This window comes from Sceloporus occidentalis, unplaced genomic scaffold (genome assembly GCF_023333645.1).
Source record: "Sceloporus occidentalis isolate IW3139 unplaced genomic scaffold, rSceOcc1.0.p SCAF_11, whole genome shotgun sequence".
Lineage (NCBI taxonomy): Eukaryota > Metazoa > Chordata > Lepidosauria > Squamata > Phrynosomatidae > Sceloporus > Sceloporus occidentalis.
The window spans coordinates 4,958,878-4,978,050 of record NW_028316991.1 but is presented as its reverse complement, the minus strand read 5'-3'; the positions used below and the strand labels follow the sequence as shown (position 1 = coordinate 4,978,050).

Genomic DNA, 19,173 nt, shown 5'->3' with positions numbered 1-19,173 from the left:
ACTTAGAAAGAGGCTGAGTAGACATTTTCAATGAGTCCGAGTACTTACCTTTAGTCTTCATTAGTTTCCCCTTAGATTGTAAGCTCATGAGCACAGTCCTCAAAAGCCCACCATTCCTGCCAGAAACTTTGTATAAAAGTACCATAAGGCTACACGGCCGCTGGCAGGCTGGGTTCCCAACTCCTGATGTGTCTGTATGGATTAACCCCCATTTCTTATGTGTGCGTTAACTGCCCCGTTTCAATTGTACAGCACTGCGGAACTTGTTGGCGCTTTTTAGATAAAAGATAATAATAAGAAAGATAATCCTGAGCGCGCCTTTCCTGAGTCAAAGCATTTTCACCACTTCTTATGTGGTCATTTTTTTTCTTTTTTGAGACCAGTTTTAAACTTTAAAAGTGAAGTTTTATTTTAACGACTATTTAAGCGTTTACCATCTTTTTTGTATATGTTTGGCCTTCAGTTACAATGGTTTTTGGCATTTATAGTGAATTCTCATCATTATGTTTCCAGAAAACAATGTATTTATTTGCACACACCGATTTATAATTGACATATTTGGAGATGCTGCACGTTTTCTATAAATCTGCATACATCTCACTATAAGCAAATAAATGCCGCTCCGTGGCACCGCGTCTAACATCTTTATTTAATTCCCCGCCCTATCCGTGCCATACAAGCAGCAAAACAGTTCGTGGCTGTCACGTGACATCCACCGTAGCCAACCACTGTTTCCCACATCCTTACTGGACCAGTGTGGTTGGCACGTACACTGCCTGATGACGTAGCATAAAGTGTCTATGGTAGGAGTGCTGCCTAGGGCTAGAACTAGATGATGACGTATGCGTTACGTGCAGTCATCCTTGGTTTTGGCAATATATGCAACGGACGATAATAGCGCTGGCAAAAAAGTAGGTCCCGTGCAGCGTCGTGTTCCCTCATGCGCGTTTCGAGCGGGGAACGCCCAACCAGAATGAATGAATATTATAACGGAGTTCGGGCAACCTTCTGACAGCAGCAAAGATGGCGGCTTATGCAGTCGCGTTCCTGGTCACGTGTAAAGAGTGCGCGAGGCTCCTCCTGGTAGTGCTGACGTGGTGTAAGCAGGGGTAGTGTATAGCGTCACCCAGGCAGGAGGAGGAGGCAGAGAGCCCGGTGTGTTACAGCCCCAGTGTCCCTGGTGTGTGTGTACGAGAGAGACGCGGCCCTGCCTGCGCCATCTGTCACCATGGGCATCCGCAAGAAAAGCAGCAAGACCCCGCCGGTGCTTAGCCATGAATTCATCATCCAGAACCATGCGGACATCGTCTCCTGTCTGGCTATGCTTTTCCTGCTGGGGCTGATGTTTGAGGTGAGCGGGGCCTGTCCTGTACCCATACGGTACCGCACTCTGCCTGTATAGCCGGGAAGCCCACATCCTCCGACTGTTTCTCGAGCTTCAGCTTCCGGAGACAGGCCGAGGATCACGAGGGTTTTTATTTTAAACCCGGCCAGGGGGCCACAAGTCGCGGGTGTGAGGCAGAACATGATATGAGACTGTTCCCGTGTCCCCGGTCCCTGACACGCATGTAATGTGTTCGTGCAGGACATGTATGTGCTAATGTTTACATGTGTGGATCAGCTGGAGCCTCACTCATGATGTGTTATCCCGAAGCACATGCACAGTTAGTGCTTACGTGTTACTCCAAACACAGCAGTCAGCCCATCGCAGGCCACACACCCCTTTTCTGTATGTTAGCCATATGTACACGTGAATGTATTCTGTGTATTAATGGGTGATCGGTGGGACTGACAGGCTGTTATTACACATACTATACAGCGAAACTCCAAGCGATCATAAGAAGTCATCTTTAACCATATGTCCTGTGTGTGTGTAATAAATATATATAAATATATATGTGTGAGATGTGCTACACAAATGTCTGGGACGTTCATTGTTAGACTTCTTCAATTAGATGAATCAAGTAATAATAGGTAACTTTTTTCTGTGCACCATCCGCGTCCTCTGGTAACTTTGGGTATACTCTCGGTGTGGCTCATCTTCGGGGGACGTTCCTCGAGTATAACTTCTGCGGAGCTTTCTAAGGCTGTTGTACTCTTGGGCAGCTCGGAAAGGTTGGAATCAGGCTTGTTGCGCCTCTGGCTTTCTTCTTGAAGGCTGTGTGTTGGGGACAGCCAAGAGGTAGCTCTCAAAATCCACTAAGTAGTACGTACAGGGGCTGTGATATTGTTTATGCCTTTTGTATATGGAAGTATATCCCAAAGACTCTGGAGCAATAATGTATATTTATCAGTTTGCTTTGAACGGGTCCGGCGTTAGATGCATTATGCCAAAGTAAATCTGACCAAATCTTAAGCGTAGTCATCTTGTTTGCAAAGAGTTATCCACTATATTTACACTGAAGCCTACATGACGCTAGGGAGGCTTTATTCTTAATGTTTTTACAACCTGCAAGGCAACAAAATGATCCAATTGAGTCGACTGTGATTGCTACAAATGCTATGCTATTAATATTATTTTATACAATGTTATGCAATAAGGCTCTTTGCCTTCCTAATGCTTTTTCGGTTGCTGGGAGGCTTCTGGTTTTTGCCGTTCATATCCAAACCAGTGTTAAAGGAATGAATCTGAATATGTGATGGATGATACCTGTAATGCACCTTTTGCCTTTTTATGCAAGAAATGGATATGTAGCGAGGCTTTAGTGTTAGGATCACTTAACTTTTGGCCATATCACTCCCATCACTCTTTTCTTGGCTTTATTGCATTATTTTGAGGAGTGGCACATCTGGCACAGTTAAATGTCCGGTAAGCTGTGAATGTACACTACCAGGTACCGTCGGGTGGTTTTCTCTTACCTCGTAGTACGCCGTGTCTGGCAGCGTGCACCATTTAATAAAGTGTTTGTACGCACACGTGGGGCTTTGGAATGGCATGCATACGGTTGTATTAGGCTAGCTGCAGCCTTGTGACTTTTGACTACACACAGAGGTACTGGGTGGCCTGCGGTAACACGCTATTATACGTGTAACAGCTGCTGCAGCGGGGCGATCTGTGTTGGCTGTCTGCCTGGAGCTGCAGAGTGATGTTAACGTGGCAGCCGCGCTCAGTTCAGCACAATCATCTCATACTCAACGGGAGTCCCCCCCCCTTTCTGAAACGGTCTGTAGGGCTGTTTTATTTTATTATGCTGATTTACTTTCTTTAAGATTACACACATTGTATAGGATACAGGCATAAAGGTTATATGGTTTATTAACTTCCTGCAAAATAGCACACTAGCGGTCTTTCAGGAATATATGGCCGAGAAAGACCAGGTTAATGCGGCCATTTGAAGAAATGAATGCATGTTCAAATTTCTATTATAGTTCACGCAGTCCAATTGTGATTGAGGGCCTTCAGATCTGATAGACTGAATCGAGGGTTAAATCATGGCTACGTCTGAGTGTAACTTGGCTCTACCTGTAGCTTCATTTTCAAGAGGTGCTCATTGATGATTTTCCCTGTAAGGTGATGACTTTAGATTGCAAGCTACTAGGAGCAGGACAATCCATGCCGGTTGCTGTGTAAACTTCATATAATTCCAGCTATAATATGCACTCGTTTTTGACTAATTTAATAGTAAAGCTGTGCAAAAACTTTTTATGCGTTGTATGTACAGAATACACCTGCTTCCTAAGCATCATGAAATAAAGGGAGACTGTGAATCTTCTGCGCAAGGCATTACCGTGTGTAACTTTATATTCAGCCTAGTTATAAACCACGGGTAGATCAGGCTCTACACATTAAAATTAGCAATAATAATTCTAACGTATTCTTTTTTTTTTTTTTTTTTTGCAGATCACGGCCAAAGTAGCTGTCATGTTTGTCACTCTACAGTATAATGTCACCATTCCAGTTGAGGGTAAGTATCAAATGGCTTTAGTAGTATATAGGGCTGAAACAACGAATCGATAAAATCGATAATAATCGATAACGGAAATCGTTGTCGACGATTTCCGTTATCGATTAATCGAGTGATCGATTCGTTGTTGGAGCACTCGGCTCCTTTTACTTACCTCCGCGAGCGTTCCCCGCTTCCGCTACACGCGCCTTCTTTTAGTTGCGGTTCGCTCTGTGCGAGTGGCTCCATTCGCACAGAGCGATTCGCGGGGGTGGGGGTGGGGTTTCAGGGGATGCAGAGTGGGGGTGGGGGGGGGCAGGCCAGGGTAGGAGACTGAGTGCAGGGCAGGGTGGGGGTGGGGATGCAGGGCAGGGTGTGAGTGTGGGGGCAGGGCAGGAGACTGGGTGCAGGGCAGAGTGGGGGTGGGGGTGCAGGGCAGAGTTGGAGACTGGGTGCAGAGCAGAGTGGGTGCAGGGTGTGAGTGTGGGGGCAGGGCAGAATGTGGGGGCAGGGCTGGGTGCAGGGCAGAGTTGGAGACTGGGTGCAGGGGCACGGTGCAAAGTGCTGGGTGCAAAGTGCCAGGGCTGGGTGCAAAGTGCCAGGGCTGGGTGCAAAGTGCCAGGGCTGGGTGCAAAGTGCCAGGGCTGGGTGCAAAGTGCCAGGGCTGGGTGCAAAGTGCCAGGGCTGGGTGCAAAGTGCCAGGGCTGGGTGCAAAGTTCTGGGTGCAAAGTGCCAGGGCTGGGTGCAAAGTGCCAGGGCTGGGTGCAAAGTGCCAGGGCTGGGTGCAAAGTGCCAGGGCTGGGTGCAAAGTGCCGGGTGCAAAGTGCCGGGTGCAAAGTGCCAGGGCTGGGTGCAAAGTGCCGGGTGCAAAGTGCCAGGGGTGGGGCAAAGTGCCGGGTGCAAAGTGCCAGGGCTGGGTGCAAAGTGCCAGGGCTGGGTGCAAAGTGCCGGGTGCAAAGTGCTGGGTGCAAAGTTTCTTGAACAGTAATAGTCCACCTCTTTTCAGAATGTTTGGGGTTATTTTGTTTCATAAATATTGTGTTTGGGTTTTTGTACTTTGAAAATATTGTTTTTTTATTACATCATAACAAAATAAGAATGTTAATGTAAATTTTAAGTTGTTTTTTAACATCCAGTTCATTAAATTATTTTAAATAAACAAAAAATTTGCATATTGTTTTTTTATCCGATTAATCGATTAATCGAAAAAATAATCGGCCAACTAATCGATTATTAAAATAATCGTTAGTTGCAGCCCTAGTAGTATATCTCTTCTAACATATCCTTTGTGGCATTTGAAACAGACATTGACCTCTAATACCTTGGTTCTGTTGAAAAGTAGTTCATCAAATCGTACTCTGAATAAACCTGATTAGTGTAATGATCACATAGATATGTAGTAAGGGTAAAATAAGACACATACAATCCAGGATACCCCTGATTAATTTTCCCCTAAAGAGAGAAAAAAACCTCTTCATGACTCCAGGGGCAGTCAGTCATCCCTGGATCATGTGCACTTTCTTGGTTAAAAGCCATCATAGTATTTGCTGTTACAAAATGTCTGTTTCCAGGGGCACTCTGGGCCATCGCATGCATACGATAACTCAGTGCTGACTTTAAATGCTGCATTTTAGTTACAAGGGCTACTGTCTAACCTAACTCTTTTTTATTGGTTTTATGCTGAGCTGTGTCTCTTTAGCTCTTTACTGCAGCTTCCATGATGTCTAGGTAGCTTTTGGGAACTGCCAAAGGTTAACCCATCACTTAGTTGCACGTTTTGGCGTTCTGTCACCTTGAAGGGAGTCCAAGTCCTATTTTGGGAGCTGAACATATTGTCTGATAATGTAGGGAAAACTCACAAATAGAAGATTTACCAGCTGTCCTGGTTCTATTTAAGGAAGCAGCTTGTGTTTACCGCAGAACAAGCGATTCTTCTCATTTAGTCAGCGGAGTCTGAATATATATATGAAATAAAAAAGCACTTACTTGACATAAAACCAGCAGCCTTGCTGCTCCTGTTGCCCTCCTCTGCGTTCTGATTGCCCATATTAAAAATTATAGGATTGCTTTTTACACGTTCGCACAGGGGTGATGGTCACTTGTGTTCACGTTTGTTACAAAAACCACATTGAAGGACTTGGGCTTGTGGACCCCAGCAGAAGCAAACAGTTAAATTCAACTATTTGTTGAATATTTGATACAGATCCAGTTGAATTGTCATATTAACATCCTGATGTGTTGCCCTTTTCTTTAATTATTTCAGGTGTACTTGCTGAACCCGTTTCTTTGTATCACTACGGCATGAAAGACTTGGCAACTGTGTTCTTTTACATGCTTGTAGCAATAATACTGCACGCAGTTATCCAGGAATACATCTTAGATGTAAGTAGACCGGGAGTTATCTCCATTACTTATAAGGTTTGTTGAAAGTAAAGCAGAAGTATCTTATTTGCTGTTATGGTGGTTGCCGCTTTTATTAATTTTCAACCAAATTGCTCTTTAGTCTTGATATATAACGCACATGGACTTCTGATCAACATTACATTGATTTACGTCACGAAATTGCTTTAGCAAATTGGGTTTTGTAATCTCATCTCTGGTAATTCGCTACGTCTGCTCTTGAGATTAATCTCTGCACAGGTACTTTGTAATTCGGATTATGTGTCAGAGGATGGATTTTTAAGACCTTTTTTTTTGTCTGTAAATTGCACTGGTAACATTTCTACAAAATATCTGATTTTGTCGCGTTTGAGGCTGATTATCTGTAAACGTGAAGTCATCTCTACGTACAGGTGTAAATTCCCTCTGCACCGTACTGTCTCCATTACATATGATCATGATCAGTAAATTGCAGACAAGTTCATTCTTCTTGCGGTCCCACTTGTGTCTGAAACAGTTTGGAAGAAGAGCGTAATGAAAACCGCATGTGTGTAAAGGCTCCATTGCCGGTCATGGCTGCTGGGTATTCCGTGTGCCGGGACCCTGCATTCTATGAGAGCGTCTGCCAACCCCTCAGCAGCGGGGCTATCTGCAGACCATGTTTTAATAACAATGCTGTTTTCAACAAACATTTAAACAATGTTAAAAGGTGGAAACGCTCGTTAAAAGGTGGAAACGGCCTGATCTGATTGCATTAAAAGAACCCAATGAATCTGTCCATTCCTAAAACATTGAGCTGCCCTACCTTTATCTAGTTCTTACATTATATTAATGTACAATTATTGCCTGTAGGTAGGGTCTGCTCCTTGAAGTTCATGTGTTCTTTACATTTATCCCGTTTTTTTTTTTTCCCCCCGACAGAAAATTAACAGGCGGATGCATTTTTCAAAGACCAAGCACAGCAAGTTTAATGAGTCTGGGCAGCTGAGTGCTTTCTACCTTTTCTCATGCATATGGGGAGCCAGTATCATTGTGTCGGTAAGTGTGCTTTTGGTGAAAGTAAAGTGTGGAGTCATTTTTAGAATTCCTTGGCTGTAGGATTAATTTTAATCTTCAAATCCTGCTCTCCATCCTCTTCAAGCAGTGATCTATTCAGACGTGGGCAAGACAAGTGTGCGTAGCTTTCTTGTATGTAATTGTATATTTGTTTTGGAGTATGAGAAAAATATATATTGAGACCCGACAAACACACTAGCACATTGTTTCCTACCGGTTTTAGCTGCTCGATGCAGCCGGTCACTGGCAGGAAAATATCCTGATGCAATCTGTGGGTAGCTCTGGAGCTACCTCGCGCATGCAAATTCCTAAACAAGAGTTCCATTTGCCTGTAAGGCAAACAGGAAAACTCAGCTGCCATATGTATTAACCCCTTAATGACAATTGCCGGTTATGGCACGTCATGCACCAACATCAGGTTAGTGACAATTGATGTGTCAGGACCGTCATGACTTGAAACGGGTGCAGAAAGCGATCTGCGTTCGCTTTCTGCACCCAAACGGTGTTGCTGTAATCTCGAGGCATTGCCTTGACCTCGAGGCATTCAGCAACGCCACAATCGACACCAGGGGCCATGTCTGGCCCCTCCCTGGGGCGTCAACATCCACCATACATTGTATGGCGGCGGACGCCGTTTTAAAAGCGTTTGGGAGGCAATCAACAATCACCTCCTAAACTTAAATGGTGTCGCTGGAATGCCTCGATCAGGAGGCATTCAGCGACACCAAATACTTACCCCAGGACGGGCTGTGGCCGCTCCGGAGAGCGGTCACAGCCGCCGCTGCAAGTGATCTTCGCCATCCGCAGCCATTGGCAGCGGGGGTTTGTCTGCGTCCGTCGCGGATACCTTCCCAGGCTGTCAGAGATCAGAGTTCCCCGCACCGCTGCTAGCCACACCTCCTTCCGGCTGCAGCGGACGTTGGAAGCACCGGTAAGTGTGGGGGGGGGGGGACAGAAGGATCCAGGTCCCCTGCAGCGGTGCGGGGGATCTGGATCTTAGTCTCATAATCAGACCTCTGTTTGAGGTCTGATTAGAAGACGACCCCGATTAGAAGACGAGGGGTATTTTTCAGAGCATTTGCTCTGAAAAAAACCTCGTCTTATAATCGAGCAAATACGGTATATATATATAAAAAATATATTTTTGTGAGCAAGTCCTAAAATTAGCACATTAGCTTGAAACAATTCTCGCATGGAAAGAGTTAAAATACTGGCATATTAAATGCCCATGGGGTGTCTACTTTAAAAAAATGTATGATTTGATGGGGTAAACTGAATGGCAGGGTTCAACAATGTCCCAATTAACACGGGGGGGGGGGGGGGATGTCCACACATCTAATTTCCAATTCGAAAAATGCACACGTCCCAAATGTGGCCTTTTAGTTCCCCCCCCCCAAAAAAAATTACAAACCGATGTATGTGGGGTATAACTGTACTCAGATGTTGCTGAACACATATTGGGGTGTCGTGTGACAGCGGCATATACCAGGAGCTGTAAATTCATACATAAAGTAGGTGTGTGTGGGAAAAATACACACACAAAAATACTACTGCAAACTTTGAAAAAATGCTGGTGGTAAAATGTGTGCATGCAAAGAGTTAAAATACCCTGGGGTGTCTAGTTTTCAAAAATATATGGTTTTATTGGGCGCACTGAAATGGCTCGGCTCAAAGATGTACCAAATAGGGCATGGGCAGTGGATCCCCAAATGCCAAAGTTCAACATTAAAAAATGCGCATGCCCCAAATGTGGCCCTTTTGCCCCCAAACAACCAGGCAAAATCATTCATGTGAGGTATCGCTGTACTCGGGAGATGTTGCTGAGCACATATTGGGGTGTTTTATGACATACACCGGAACCTTTTAATTCATACCTGAAGTAAAATTTGTGTGAAAAAACAAATGCAAAAAAAAAACTACCACAAAGTTTGACAAAGGCTGATGGTAGAATTAGTGCTTGGAAAGGGTTAAAATACTAGCATTTGGAATACCCTGGGCTGTCTAGTTTTCAAAAATACATGATTTGATGGGGTAAATTGCATTGGCCGGCTTCAAAGATACCCGAAATGGCACATGGGGGGGAAGAATTACCAGATTTGGAAAAAATGGCTTTGAAATAGCAAAACGCTACCTGTACTTATTGCCCCATAATGTGTAGAAAAAAGCAAAAAAACATAAAAACATTGGGTATTTCTAAACTCAGGACAAATAGTAGAATCTATTTAGCAGGTTTTTTCATTTTTTTTTTACCATATTTTATACTTTTTTTAATAGTAAATATGATACAATCAAAACAACGTCATCTAAAGAAAGCCGTTGTCCTGAAAAAAAAACAATATCTAATGTGTGTGGGTTCAGTAAACGGGAAAGAAGAAAATTACAGCTAAACACGAGCAGCGCAGAAATGTTAAACCAGCCATTGTCACGAAGGGTACAAAAAGTAAAATCAGCCTTTGTCACGAAGGGGTTAAATCGTACATTATGGCGGCTGTGTCCTTTAAACGCATTCATCCTTTATATGTCACACTGCTGTGAATAATTTACTATTTTACGGATCAGATTTTATTTTATGTAGGGTACAAAATTAGATAAAATCAATTGCAATTGATTCTAACTTGTGGGGAAGCTTTAGGAAATCTAGACCAGTAAGGGGCTACATATGGCAACCCGCAGGCTGGCTGATGGGAGTTGCCGCCAGCGTTTGTCCCGTCTGATTAAGCACTGCATTCTGAATACCGGCTTGCCCCCTCTCCCTGTCGTCCTTTCTGTGCTGCAGATGGGCAACTAAATATGTTTTTATTACTGTCAACCAGCCTGATAAAAACAGTTTCTTTAACGTTGGACTCTCCACTTAACCCTCTATGTATTTTGAGATACACTTTTTTGTACAGCTAATTGATGTGCAGGAAAACATTGTTGATTGTCTCTCTAGAGCAGACCTGGGCAAAGCACGGCCCGCGGGCCACATCCGGCCCGCTGAATAGCTCGGACCGGCCCGCAAAGAGTGTCCTGGTGACTCACCAATGAGTCCGGTGTCCCCCCCCGCCCCGGTCACTTACCTTAAACTCCTGTGTTGGAAGCGTTTGTCTCGGGTGCCGGCGCTTTACGCTGGGCGCCGGCATATGACGTCAGACGCCGGCGATCAGCAGTGAAGCGCCGGCACCCGAGACAAACGCCTCACGCTTCCAATACAGGAGTTTAAGGTAAGTGACCGGGGCGGGGGGGGGGGAGATCCTGAGAAGGGGGGGTTAGGGAGTTAGAGGGGAGATACTGAGAAGGGGGGTTAGGGAGGGAGGTCTTACTGTGTGTGTGTGTCTTACTGTGTTTGTGTGTGTGTGTCTTACTGTGTCTGTGTGTGTCTTACTGTGTCTGTGTGTGTCTCACTGTGTCTGTGTGTGTCTCACTGTGTCTGTGTGTGTCTCACTGTGTCTGTGTGTGTCTCACTGTGTCTGTGTGTGTCTCACTGTGTCTGTGTGTGTCTCACTGTGTCTGTGTGTGTCTCACTGTGTCTGTGTGTGTCTCACTGTGTCTGTGTGTCTTACTGTGTCTGTGTGTGTCTCACTGTCTGTGTGTGTCTCACTGTGTCTGTGTGTGTCTTACTGTGTCTGTGTGTCTCACTGTGTCTGTGTGTGTCTTACTGTGTCTGTGTGTGTCTTACTGTGTCTGTGTGTGTTAATTGCCCACCCCTGCTCTAGAGTTATAAGTACCAAATCTGCCACTCTGTTACTTTAATAAGGCCTTTTTGGTAAAGAGTTGCTATAGCAACCATCTCCGCACTCTAATGGGTTTTTTCAGGCAAATAACTACCTGCACAATCACTAATTACAGTGTTTTGATTCTAATTTAATGATTAAAGAAAACAACTGACATCCTTCTAAAATGCCTCAAATGACAAACCGCATTTACTGTTTATAAACATGTGTAATGTGCGTTGGGCATTTCAGGTGCTCCCGTGACTAGTACTTTATCACAGCTCTATATCTTTATTTCTATTTCAGGAGAACTATTTTGCAGATCCTACAAGCTTATGGAAAGGATATCCCCATACTTATTTCCCGTGAGTATTTAAACGGTTAACTTTCTCCCAAAGTCTGCAAATTCCTTCCTATCATTTGTCCTTCCTTGAATTGTAATTGTTTTCTACTTTTTGTTGTTGGTTCTGTGCCCACTAACAAACTTTGTATGTTTAAAAGGACAGTTGATTGCCAGGAGTTTTTGATCATGGCTCATTAATCTGTTACTCTACTTCACATCCACGCTGTAGTTGGATTGGTGTAGTCTACCTGCCATCCACAAACTGGATGACCTGGTCCTCTCCATGTATGTATGAGGCTATATATGCATACAATGCTAACAAAATTAATAGCATGTGTGTGTATATATAATTGGTGCCATGTCCTGTCTAGTATGGCTAATGGTCATCCAGATTTTTCAATGGCAGGTGGGCTTTCCTTTACAGAATAACACGTGCTTTCAATTTGATTGACTTCATGTATAAGTTTCCTCACTTTCTTCTGGATGTTTTACTGTACCGCTAATGTAGTTCTGTCCGTAAGAAATGTCTTTCACTACCCAGAACTGTATTTGGTAAGGAAGGAAGGAATATTTGTATTGGATAAGGGTTATTACTAGCATGTTGCAATCAACAAACCTTTTTTATTTTATTTTATTTTTACAAGCTATACATTTGGAAACATGTATTAAACAGCTTAAAGTGCTTTACTTTACATATATCTACATCTTTGTATCCCTTCGCAGATTCCAGATGAAATTCTTCTACATTTCGCAACTGGCGTATTGGTTCCATGCTTTTCCAGAGTTGTATTTCCAGAAAACCAAAAAAGTAAATGATTTTTTTCCAGGCTTGGGAAATATTTTACTGTGGATTGGTAAATATGTTTCATGTGTTACTGCCCTGTTGTTCGCTATACACATTAGAGGAACCAAAATACCCGTTCAAACTCTTTATTTTCATAGTTGTGCCAAACTACTTGTTACAGCTTTGCGACCCCCCCCCCCCCCCCACACACACACATTCTCACAACATTGGTGATTCGTGGCTACGTTAAAAGGTGTCTCCATAGCACAGTGACTCTAATAATCTGGGTGAATGCATAAAACCAGATTAAAGAAATTTACAAACCTGCAACAGTAGAACAATACAAGATTTCCTTAAAAACCATAATATCATTTTCTGGTTCGCTGGGTTCCTCCGCCTAGACCTCCTAAAAGCCGTGCATAATGCAGCTGGCACGTGGAAATAAATGTCCATGTGAATTTGGGTACGCGATTTACAAGAGTGACATCTTGTGTGTCCAATTAACTCTGTCTATGCCAAATGTCTGCTCCCTTAGGCAGACCTGAAACAAATTGTTATTAACATAGCGATTACATTTTTCTCCTCCAGGAAGATATTCCTCGTCAGCTGGTGTACATCGGCCTTTACCTCTTTCACATCTTGGGTGCCTATGTGTTAAAGTGAGTATTTTAGAAAATACATTTGTTTTTGGATTTGTTTATATCGTGCATCTCCACCAAAAAAAACTTTTTGAATAAACCACTAAAATTATCAGTGTGACAGTTTTGTACCTTGATATAGATCAAAAACACCTTTTAAAGTGCAATGGCCCACACAGCCCACCAATGAGTAATGCACATTAAAGTACTTTTGTATTTATTCTGTACTTGTTGGAAAACTTTACTTGTGTCCAATGCAACGCATTTGGCCAAACACATCTACTGTAAGCCAGGAGGTGTGAGAACCTAGAGCGAAGTCTGGAGAAAAGTTTAACGGTGCTACTCGGCTATCATGTGCATTAAAGTGGCTGTGATGGCTCGAGTATGCTTTAAGTTAACTTGGTTTGCAGTTAATTTCTTTTTCCCGTATTCTCTTGCAGTCTAAGTCGGTTGGGCCTTGTGTTGCTCGTTCTCCATTACTTCGTGGAGTTCCTTTTCCACATGTCACGCCTTTTCTACTTCAGTAATGAAAAATACCAGAAAGGGTAAGTGGGTTTTTTGTTTTTTTTTACCGTGCTCAGATGCTCCTTGTACTTTACCGGCAGTTAATTCAAGTTAGGAAAACATATTTCTTGCAAATGGTGATTTTTTTTTTTTTTTTATTTATTTTTTTCCTACTCATATCTGGTAATTTTAGGCTACATGTGTGTTCTTATTTGGGCATTAGATAATTATAAATAATATTTCTCATGGTTAAAATGGATTGATGCTGGTTGAGATTTTGCGTGCCAGCATTGTTTTGTGTGGTGAATCTGGCCTGCACTTGGAACGTGCGGCAGCTTTGCTTTTGATATTTGTACTGGTTATTTACACTTTATTTTTATTTGCAGGTTCACGCTGTGGGCTGTCCTTTTTGTTCTGGGCCGTCTTCTCACTCTCATCCTGTCTGTGCTCACGGTTGGATTTGGCCTTGCAAGAGCAGAGAATCAGGCTTTAGACTTAAGTTCTGGGAATTTCAACATTTTAGCCATCAGGTATTCTTTAAAATCTTCAGCTATACGTCCTTTCTTGTGTAATTTAAGCTACGCTTACAGATCTGACCTTTATCCACCCGCTTTACTTCTACTGCCAGATTACACCTGTATTTTAGGGAACGGCATTTGTAAAAACAAATAAATATAAATTTTAAAAAGGACTGGCCTACGTGGAAACCGGGAGATTTCCTGGGGGCCGGCCGAGCAGCAGTAGGGCCGCGCTTATGTCTGTGCAGAGGTAGCACAGGCGCAGGCTGGCTTGGTGGCAGAGACCTACCACGTCAATATCGGGATCAGCGTATAGTGATGGGGGTTACGCTGCACTATATCGGTTCAGTAAATGTTATTTATTTGTTTTTTTTCCAGTTGACATACGGTTTACAAATTTGTGAAATAAATATTCTTGCTAACATTAATTTGTGGGTGTCTTTAGATTTTAAACTGGGGGGGGGTGCCACATACAGGATCCGCCCCAGGTGCCAAATACTCTAGGTACGCCCATGCTTATTTAGTCCTTTAAGTAAGATAATAAGGCAAATAAAGTTGAGACTGCGAGTGTAAGTCTAATTAGGTTTCCAAATGGATGTTCTTAAAATAAGACTTGGTTTTGTACTCTAGCAATTTAAATCTTGCTACTTTTTTTTTCTCTTAGAATGTAACCTTGTTTCATGAATTTAAATGAGCTCTTGATGAGAGTCTATTATAATTTATTGTGTAATTTCATTCTCATTTGCTTTGCCAGAATCAGTGTGCTGGCATCTATTTGCATAACTCAGGCGTTTATGATGTGGAAGTTCATTAATTTCCAACTCAGAAGGTGGAGAGAGCATTCATCCCCCAAGCCTTCCTCTCATAAGAGAAAAACTGTCTCCGCTAAAGCCAAATCCTCCCGAAAGGAGAAAGGTGAGTGTCTGTTCAATGCCTTGTTTAACGTTCCTGCTTTAATATAACCGATTGTGAGCTTTGTTACACTTTACATTTGGCTTGGTTCAATAAAAACATCATGCACATCATTAGAATATGATGATTATGCCATTAAATGCATACCATTTGTAACCTGGTGTTAAACTGAGAATTATAAACATGATACTCTGGCATGAATTTAAGACCACAAAAGATGATCCAGTACTCTGACAACTGCACTTTAATTACAGAATTAAGGAAACGGTTATTTTGGACATTTTGTTCATTTCATTCCCCCATATTAAATCATTTTTTATTTTTTAAGATGACTTTTGGGGGAGGGAGGATTATTTTTCTCTAGTAAAGTTTTTACTCCTAAAGTCCCTGGAGTTCTAATCTAGAGAATATTTTCAATGTATTTACTTCTAATTCCAGAGAATGGAGTCAATGGAACATTGACATCTAACGGAGCAGATTCCCCCCGAAACCGTAAAGAGAAATCATCTTAAAGAAAAAAAGGAAAGAGAAGAAAAAGCATTTTGCATCCAATGTACTTTTTCCCCAAAGAGAAGTTGCCTTTTGCTGTACAGAGCACCACAGCACTAGATTTCTTACTGTTACAACAAATAATGCAATGTGTTTCTATCTGACAGTATGTCATGAACCTTTAAACAGTACAGGGTGTGGGTTTTTTTTTTTTCGGTTTTTTTTTTTTCCCTTCTTTCTTCTTTGATTACTTTTAGCATTTGTTTAATGCTAGGACTGTGACTTCACCAAAATGCAAAAAAGAGCTGGATCTTATTTAAAAGTAAAACACATTGGTTTATCTGTTCTAATGGAGGATCATACCATAGGTAACGTATCCTGGACTCATACTGCTTATGCACTGGTGAGAAAGGAAAAAAACAAACAAAATAAAAATCACTTCCAAATAGGCTTTTGAAATATTTCTAAGCCTCCCAACAGCAATGGATCCAAAGCCAAATGCATTAATAGAAACATTCTACAGTAATCTCATTGTTTATATGAAATAAGTGCAGAAGTCAAGTCCTTTAACAACTTGCTAAATTTCATTAAAGTATTGGTAATTCTCCCTATCCTGTTGTACAGTTCCAACATCCTCCTCTTTTGGTATGCCAACAACAAATGTTTAAAAGATGTAAATGCTGTGATAAATGTATTTTCACTTCAGTTTTTATAAGCCAACTTTTTTTCTTATTTGATTCAAAATAATAAAACAAAAAATCAATTTTCACATGTGTAACAACCGTGTTTTTTTAGTTTATTTTTTAACCCTGTTCTATTTTGACATGCCTTTATCGATCATGCCTTAAAAACTGAGATTATGGCATAAAACCTAATCTGTGAATATAGGATTAGGCCAGACTAGGGATATTTTGTCGCCCCTGCCAGAAAGACCCACCGTTTTCTATGCTAGTGCGAGTACATTGTATGCCTCTGAGGCACTGGAAAGGGTTAAGATTTGTTCCAAATAGCCTCAAAGTGCCAGCGACATGTATAATGTTTCATTCACATAGTGCCAACAGAGTGTTCCTAACATATTAAATTCTCATTTTAAATGCATGTATTTAAGAAGACTGACTTTTCTGGAATCCAGTGGCTAAAAGCATTTGAAAACATCTGCCTGAAATAACATGGATTTGCAGAAAAATCACGATATTGTGCTATAGGCCAAGCTTAGTTGAATAATGAATTTAGGCATTAATCACGAAAACTTTTTATGTTCATTCTGTTTGTGAAGCCTGGATATATGATTCACTGTATACAGCATTTATTTTTTTGGATACAAATAAAATTTATATACAATTTTTATATTTACTAATGGAAGCCTTAAACACATGCCACAGCTGGTGGGATTATGATGTTACCATTGTCTGCAATTATTTGGTTTACATGTTTTCTTTGATATCTTGTTTCCAGACCAGTCTGTAAATGTTCATTTTTTGAAACAAGTAAAGAGCTTTTGTTCTCGGAGTTGGAAGATGTATGTCAGTCCCTTTTGGAAATACTGTACATTTAACCTCTTGATGACCAGGCAGTCCTGGAAATGCATGTCCTTTAACGGGAATTGATGTGTCTGCTTAGTAAGAGATCTTTGATATCAAAGCATTTAGCAACATCGAAAACTGCAGCAGGGACCCTGTGTGACCACCCTTGGAGCAACAACATGTGCCATATAAAATATAGCAGCAGCCACCTGCTTTAAAAATGCTTAAGCTATTATTGAGAAAAAGTTAATTTTTACAAGCAAGTTCTAAAATAAGCACGGTATCTTCCCAAAAATCCTGGTATTTGAAAGAGTTAAAATGCTAGCATTTAAAATACCCATGGGGCATCTAGTTTTCCAAAATGCATGGTTTGAGGGGTATATTAAATTGGCTTGGTTCAAAGATGTCCCAAATAGGATATGGGCGCTGTATGACCAGTGTGGGAAAAAAATGGTTTCGAAATAGCAATATGCTACTTATACTTATTACAAAAAAATTCTGAAGTAAGGATGAAGATTAGAATCTATTTAGCAGTTCATTAGCGTTTGTAGATGAGTAATAGATTTAAACAATAAAAGTCACGCCCCTCATGTTATGACAAACATACTGGTACCAAACGCTCCCTATCATCATAGTCTTAGGCCCCACTTAACCCCCTCCTGCTTTGTTTCCTATCATAGAGATAACAATGTCAGCACGTAGAATATCTTCATGTCATGACTATACGATAAAAACATAACCATACACTTATTTATATAGCAGATTCCATAGCGCTGTTACAACAGTCAGTACAATGGGCCCTGCTCTTGCAAACTTACAAGATTTTAAGGATCGCCCAATTGAAATACTATATGGTAATCACTAAATCCTGCTGTTAGTGTACCTTGAGACAACTAATGGGTTATAGATAGCCAGCTGTAAAAACTTTGGTTTATGTCTTCCCATCTTTTATACCTTTTTTCACTTTATATTCAGTCACTCTTTACTGCTTCCTGAATATTATTCTTATCAAAGATCTACACAGGCCTCTATCCAAACACACTCACATTATCACACAGATACACAAATACATTCATTCTCCATTCCCTAATTGTGTAAATTCACTCCCACACTGTTCATAACCACTCCACCACTATAAAGATGGCCCCACCTCTAGATTGTAATCTCGTTTGAGCAGCGCCCTCCGCACCTGTTGTCTCTGTAAATCAATTTGTTATGTTACATGCTACTTGTTATGTCCTGTCTACCCATTGTACAGCGCTACGAAATTTGATGGGGCTATATAAAACAATAAATAGTAATTATAATTATACACTAGAACGCAACATCCTACATGTTTAATGCTGTTTCATACATCAAATCCAACAAAATAAAACCATGAGACATCATATAAGTATATGTTTACTTTATTATATTACAAAATCAGCTACTTTGTCTGTAAAGTCAATATACACCATCTCTTTGGTGTTTTAGACAGGGAGATAAGAAATCTATGGGCCAGGCTAATGCATATTTTTTTCTATTCTCCTCTAGTATGCTATCACCTGCCTATTTCCTGCAGCCTGCTGCCACCTCCCTCCTTCATCTACTGCAGCCAGCCTATTCCGCCCCTATCTACTGCCACCTTCCTTTATCCACTGCGGACTGCCTTTTCCCTTCTTGTCTACTGCTGCCTGCTTGTCCCTTCCTACAATCTTTTTCCACATGCCTGTTCCACCCGTCTGCTGCCACCTGCTTTTTCACACCCTTCCAGTCTGCTACTGCCTTCCATTTCTCATCCTAGCCTATTGCTGTCTGACTGTTGCACCACCCAGTCTGCTGCTAATGCCTATTTCCACAGTCTGCTTCTAGCCTGGTCCTCTCTAGTATGCTACCAATCGCCTTGTGCCCAAAAGTCTGCTGCTGCCTGCCTATCACCCCAGTCTGTTGCCGACTGCTTGTTCCCACCTTCTTCTGCTTAACTATTCTCCTACCCAGTCTAATACCACCTATCTATTCCTCATCTCAGTCTGCTGCCAGCTGCCTGCCTATTCCCACCTTCCTACTTCCTTCCTAGTCTGTTGTTCCCAGTCTCCTGCCTGCCTTTCATCCCTCTCTTGGTCTTATAGCCCCTTTCCACCTGCCCACTTCCTATACCCCTGGATGCTGCCTGTTCTGACTCTGCTGCCTGCTTGTTTCCCAAAGTCTACTGCTGCTATCTGCTCCCCTTCCAAGTCTGCTACCGCCTGCCTGTTCTCATCTGCTTTTTTCTGCTGTTGCCTGCCTGTCTTCCGGCTGTCTCCTAATCACATACTTTGCTGCACCTGCCTGTGCCCTCCCAGTCTGCTGCGGCCTGCCTTCTATTCCCCCCTACATGATCTGTTGTCACCTGCCTGCTACCTCCAGTCTACTGCCAACTAGTTTCTCCTTCCCTTGCTGCTGTTTCCGGCTGCTTGGTCTCTTTACCAGTCT

At 42.1% G+C, this 19,173-nt stretch overlaps 1 protein-coding gene across 1 annotated transcript; it reads left to right on the top strand.

The window, feature by feature from the left end:
* The first annotated feature begins 1,228 nt into the window (after positions 1–1,228).
* On the top strand, positions 1,229–15,222 carry LOC149305467 (translocating chain-associated membrane protein 1-like 1). The gene is made up of 11 exons (XM_089477347.1): positions 1,229–1,351; positions 3,842–3,905; positions 6,148–6,266; positions 7,185–7,301; positions 11,318–11,376; positions 12,078–12,162; positions 12,727–12,797; positions 13,217–13,321; positions 13,667–13,810; positions 14,553–14,713; positions 15,149–15,222. The coding sequence occupies exons 1-11, from the start codon at positions 1,229–1,231 to the stop codon at positions 15,220–15,222; spliced, it is 1,122 nt and encodes a 373-aa protein (XP_089333473.1).
* Positions 15,223–19,173: the final 3,951 nt, after the last annotated feature.